At 35.1% G+C, this 6,651-nt stretch overlaps 1 protein-coding gene across 1 annotated transcript; it reads left to right on the top strand.

Moving 5' to 3' along the window:
- Positions 1-1,529: 1,529 nt before the first annotated feature.
- LOC135088639 (endocuticle structural glycoprotein SgAbd-2-like) lies at positions 1,530-6,230 on the top strand. Its single transcript, XM_063983562.1, has 4 exons — positions 1,530-1,639; positions 3,025-3,170; positions 4,690-4,844; positions 5,926-6,230. Exons 1-4 carry the CDS (start codon positions 1,631-1,633, stop codon positions 6,057-6,059), a joined length of 444 nt encoding a protein of 147 aa, XP_063839632.1. The 5' UTR covers positions 1,530-1,630; the 3' UTR covers positions 6,060-6,230.
- Positions 6,231-6,651: the final 421 nt, after the last annotated feature.

Here is a 6,651-nt window from a genome sequence, read left to right as displayed (position 1 = left end):
AAGTCCTTCTTTAGATTAAGTATAGCTATTAGTTATTCTATAAATAACAGCTCGCGAATATTTGCGTGGGTCTGTGCATTTATAATAAAATTTTATTGGATAAACAAAAGTTCAACCTTATGATAGATGTCATCGCTGTGTACAAATTACTTTATTGTTATGTTTTATTTTAACTCGGATATTTATCTTGGTAGAATGTCTTGATTGTGAAATTTATATCGGAAACTACATAGGTACTTATGTCCTATTTTTGATTATGCAACCTGTATTCTATGTAAATCAAATCAAATCAAATAATTTTATTTTCAGAACAAAATGTCATGATAGGTATAGGTATACATACAGTATCTGAGTTATACAGTAAAACAGACACTACAGTAAAATAAAGACAGTACATTTTCTCACTTTCATTATGTAGATGTAGTATTGGTAGTGATAATTTCACGCTGAAACCACTGAACCAATTTAAATACAATTTGGTATAGAGATATTTTGAGACTCAGAGCAAAATATAGGATATTTATTAATTTTACTAGTCGTTTTATCCCGGTTTCTGAAAAGGAGAAAATGATAAAGTCTTTCTAGGACAGACTGAAATTAATGCGGTTAAAGCCGCGGGTAAAAGTTAAATTATAACAGTTATATGTAGATAGTTTCATTCGATCAATTTGTTATTATGAAAATGTACTGTGTATCAATGTATAATGTATAGTGTGTAACTATGTATGTCCTATCTTCGTAAAACATAGCAGTAAAGTGTTATTATGCGATTAGCTTTTGACTCATATCTCTATAGCGTCTTCTTTGCAACTTTGGTTAGCAATGCATTTTATAGCGCGAAGAAAAAAGGAGGGTTATTTTGTTAACAGGATATTCTAATAATTCTTTACCACAAACTTCTCAAAAGGTCATATCTTGTAACTTAGAACAGATAACTTAATATTTTATATTCAGACTACTAAATGTTATTTCTAAGGTTAATGGCTACTGCAATCTTAGTTACGTCTAATTTAGCAAATATCTCAATAGGTGTACATTGGTAAGTCGATAACTAAATTATCAGCATGTAGATTAAATGCATCAGTTGAATGAAACTTTACAATTACTTATGATTTAAGTAAAGAAATTGCTATAAAAAGCATAGCCAATTCATGCCTTCTTATTCTGTTATTATTATTTCAATATGAAAATAGTAGACATACATAATGCTTCAATGAATTAAAAAAATCCATGACACTGTCCATTTTCGCAAAGCTGTGATATATTTTGTAGGGTAATCCTTTTAAAATAAAATACTGCATGTAACTCCAAGGTTTCGACGATAGTGTCAAGTCCTACGATTTATTAAGTGTCCGAAGTGTATTTCTTATTCTTAAAACATGCGGTCATAAATTAGGAGCTCAGTTACATATACATAATTTAATTGAATTATTAACGAGGATTTCGAGTTTGAAGGAGGCGTCCGCGAGAGGGCGGGCGGTGTCATCTGCTTTGAAGTCGCTGCGAAGTTCAATTTCATGTTGCACCGCCACTCCGTATAAAAGCAGCGGCTGCCGATCTGAAAAATCATTCCCGCAACACACATCCACCGAAGATCATCAGCTCTTCCATTCATTTTTAAACAATAACAATGAAATCGGTGAGTGCATCAGTGGTGATACAGTTACAAGTGATATTAGGTTGATAACGCTTCCAAAAGTGATTGAGTGATCTAAATAACCGAACTGATTTAATTAACAGTCATTCATAATGCTTTAATTGCCGCCAAACTAGTTGATAGATTTATAACTAACCATATTAATTTATTTCTGCTTTGTGGTCCAAAAAATCATTAATCTATTTATACAACAGCTTTACGAAATGTTTAAATATCAATACTGAATTAAAATCTAGGTTACTAAAAATACTAATTTACAGTTTAAATTACAATGAAAACATTGATAATATTTGGTTGTTACAATTTAATTAACTTAAGTGGTTCATAATTGTAACTTAAACAATATTTTCGTTAAGCATGCCAATAAAATTGTGATTTCATGAAGCTCGGATAAAAGCAACATTTAAAGTAATAATTAAAAAATTTATGTAGAGTTCAATGGCTCATACAAAGTAGGCGTGATGTTGTAATCTATTGTATGCGCAAAAGTCGCTACCGGTTGTCACCTCATGTCTCCATCAATGGCTTCTCATTCCCGTGCCCTGTTGTTCATGAACACTGAACAATGCCGATGATACGATACGTGCAACAAAGGACAACATAGAATCTGGTAGCATTTTTCCCACATAAATTACTTTTTTGACTATTACCCGCTCGCAACAATGCAATATTTTTATTGCATAGCTAACATAACTGCCTAAATGATATGTTTTAGTATTTTAACGCTTCGATATAACAATAAAATTGTTTTGGATTTTATGCCATTTCGATAGGTATTTTATTTTGCAATAGAATATACTGACCTCAAGATGTAAGCGAAATTAGTCAAGATTGATATTTATTTCTGCCGTTGTCACTGTTTGTCAACATTATTCTGTGTAAGAAAGTGGATCGTCCACGATACGAAGGCTGTCAAGTTCATCAGTAAATAAATATCGATTGCATGCTGTGGCAGCCTTTAAATAACACTTAGTTCTAAGCACTTTTAGTTATAATAATTCCATGTATGCGTGTTTGTCTTATTGGTTGTCCTAATAAATAAAATAAAATAAATTAGAACTTAGTCCTATTACTTGGAAATAACTAACGCCAGTATTCACAAACATTACTATGAGGTCTCACAGTGCGCGTGGAGTGCGTGGACGCACCCCTGTGACACACGAACCAATTACAGAGCTCTATTCAACGTTGTGCGCTCGATTTTCTCCATAATTTAAGCAAGTATCGTTTGTGAATACGGGCGTAAAGCATATTTGAATTGTATATTAAGTAACGTTTTATATACAGTCTCTGTCGAATAAATGGATGAAAACACAATAATCCATGCTAAGTGGTAAACCAGTGTTAACAAAGAAATATATTTACAGTTCGTGGTTCTGTCTGTCCTGGCCGCTGTGGCTTGCGCCGCTCCTCAGTTCCAGTACCAGCCGCAGTCGCAGTACCAACAAGGACAGCCCATTCCCATCGTTAAACAGTCACAGGAAATTAATTTCGACGGTTCCTATCAATACAAGTTTGTACACACTTTGTTCATTAAAATAATACTAGTAAATTTTTAAGTTATAAAGTCCATTAATACTTTTCTGTACCATAAAAACTTGACGAAAGTACAAATTCAATATTTATATTAGACGTACGCAGGGCACACGAGTACATACTTCCAATATAGCTTGCCCTACCGCCACTTCAGTTGTCAGCATTAGTTTTTATTAATCTTACTGAAAGGTATCCCTAGTACCACCACACACCTACCTATATGTATCATGTTCACTAGAATCAAGTGTAGGTACCTGACGTTACGTTACCTGATAACGTTCTGGGCAACAAGTTTCTTTTCTGCTACCCTGTAGATATCTTCTTTCCTCCTTGAAGAACTCCTGTTCTCTTCGTTCTCTTAACGAGTTCTACACATTGTTTGGATATTTCTGATTTGATTTTATCTCTATCAAATTGTATAATCGAAGTCTGTAAGATTATAATGGGAATTCTCGAAGAGTCAAGTATATTAAGCGCTGAATTTGTAGTCATCAGCGCGCCCAGCCCTACTTGCGCAACAAATTGGCTCAGGTGCAACGCGAATTAACATTTTAATACAGCTTAAAGCTCGTATCAGACTCATATTGACATATCACCCATATTTTCTTGTTTCTCGACTCATCTGAACAAAGTATTTCGTAGTTCAACAGTTGTTTACGAAACAGCATTGCAGAAATATCTACTTACCTCGTCTTTTTCCTCGGGTCGTCAATTTCGGTCTGTCATTTGGCGAGTGTATCCCAATTTATGACAATGAAGTATGATTTTGGGTATAAAAACGATCTTAATGTTCTTTCCGGGGTCTTCAACTATAAAAAATCTTAAACGATATTATTGTGCAAACAAGACTATTGTTGGTACGATATTAAGGGCTGTTTTTCTACATAAAGGATACGAACGTGTCCGCCAATACAGAGTTAAGAGTGATACGAATGTACTGTTTATTGTTGGTACGTGTAAAATGCATCTTGGGCGACCCGAAAACGTTCTGGCAGAACCTCTCATTAGATTTGATCTTTACAAGTGTGTGGAAGTTCGCCTCGAGCCGAGATAATTCTCGTTGTCTAAAGAGCTATGTGATTTATGAAACCATTTTGCAATAATGGTATCAGTCTTTACTTGCACCATCCTGTTGTGTTCACGCGATTTTTTTACTATAAACTCACTTCCTTGTAAACAATTGATTTCTTTTTGACTTAAATTCGTAGGGGGCGTTCACAACAGCCCTCCATTGCGTACGGTCTTGAACTTCACGTTTGATCTCGCTCCAAGACATACCGATTTTCTTTGCCTCGTCTGCTACTGTACGCCGCCAAGTTTGCTTGGGGCGATCACGTTTGCGTTTTCCTTGGGGGTTCCCAATCAAGAGCCTGCTTGGGGATGTGATCGGGATCCCTTCGGAGAGTGTGGCCGATCCAGTTCCACATGCGGCGCTTGGTCGATAGGAATTTCGGAAAATTTTGATTCTTTTTAATGTTAATGAAAACTTTTTTCAGCTATGAAACTGGAAATGGCATCGCAGCTAATGAACAAGGATACCTGAAGAACGCTGGCAACAAGGACGCCGAGGCTCAGGTTGCTCAAGGCTCCTTCACATACACTTCTCCCGAAGGAATTCCCATCTCTGTCAGCTACATCGCTGATGAGAACGGTATGCATATTATGGACAGTCTACACATTAAACCCGCCGACATGAGTCGTCGATTTTTGATATGTTGTCAAAATTCGATTTTTTTCGATTCTTTTGGCATGTTGGGATATGCGCAGGTAAGCCTAGGCGCAGACCACACACTTTTATTTGGCCGATAGTTGGATCGGGATACATTACACTGATTGGTTTTGTATCGGACGATTCTTCGTACAGATTATAAAATTGGGCCCAGCTATCGGCCAACTAAAAATCGGTGGTCTGCGCCTAGGCTAAAACTTGTCGACACGATTAATATGAAATAAAGCCGCTGAGGACCGGCAGGCTTGGTGTGTAGAATCCTTAAGAATACTTACTTGATAAAATATTATATTCTACCGACTAGTCGGTCTTTTAAATGTAGATACAAATCTTTATGACATGAGTGCATCTCATAGTTTACATTACTTTGTCTCATAAACATAATCTAGCTTACAAATGGTATCCATTACTGCCTACATTAGGATAGTGACAACATCTCCGTGTCTAGCATACAAAGTCAGTCATGCATGCGTCATACGCGTAAATGTTCAAATAATTAAAGTATTTTTAAAATATTTTATCAATATTCTTCTTCTTCTCAGTCGGTACACTCTTGTCAGAGTGGTCGTGGTCATCATTTTGAATCACTATTCAGAGTGATGTTTATCAATATATCTCATTAAAATTAGCTGGACGACATTCGGCTGAAACGAATCGTTCGTTTAATTTGTAACAATTAAATTTATTAGAATAAAGTATGAACATGACTTGAATAGAGTAAACGTACACTGATGTAAAGCTGAATTGTTTTCGACTTACAATGAATTGTATCTTAATATTTTTACATGTTCTGTAACATTATTACACACTTACAAACAAACATTTCAATAGTTATTAAATTTATTTTAGCCTTACTAAAATAATACTAAAGTATGATTTTCTTGACATAATTTTAAGTCAATCATTGTACGAGTATACTTTGCCAATCAATCAATTTCATGATTTTTAATTTGTACATAGCTTACTAATAGATTTGTTTTTAATATATTAATTAAATTTTCAGGTTTCCACGCTGAGGGTGCCCATATCCCCACCCCTCCCCCAATCCCAGAGGCCATCGCCCGCGCTCTCCAGTACATCGAGTCCCACCCCCAGCAACCCCAGCAGGCGTTCCAAGCCCAGCCCTTCCGCGGCTAAGGACCCAACATTTTAATGTCCCAGCGACAAAAAAACCCACGACACTGCCAATAAGGGAAACATTGAACTGATGTAAATGAATACTTAGTATAAGTATCATAACAACTTTGTTACCTACTGTGATTTTTATATTATAAGAATATTAAGAGATTAATAAAAAGAACAAGTTTATCTGTGTTGTTTATGTCTTACGAACTGACCTATTTACCTCTAATTTGTCCAGAAATAATAATGTGAAATTACAAAAGTCATGAAATAAAAAGAATAAAAAACACATTAATACGAAACATTTCCTTGAAATAAACCATTCTGTTGCGCAGTTTAAAATGTACCTAAGTGGAACTAATAAATATGTATAACACAACACGATTTGACAGTTAATGCCATCAGTAGTAAATTAAGAGCTAACAAAAGCTATAAATATCCTAAATAATGCATAAGCATTAATTATGCTCCCAGAGCAGCTAAGATAGGCAGATCAAAATTTGTGCCAAATAAAGTTGATCTTTTCTTTCTTTCTTTATGAGTAGCAAAGGCAACCTTTGAAGTTTAAACTCAGCTTATTTATTAACCAACTCCATCAAAAGTTGAA

This window comes from Ostrinia nubilalis, chromosome 4 (assembly GCF_963855985.1).
Source record: "Ostrinia nubilalis chromosome 4, ilOstNubi1.1, whole genome shotgun sequence".
NCBI classification, from domain to species: Eukaryota; Metazoa; Arthropoda; class Insecta; order Lepidoptera; family Crambidae; genus Ostrinia; species Ostrinia nubilalis.
Note: the sequence above shows the minus strand (reverse complement) of the source record. Positions and strands in the feature narration are given on the sequence as shown.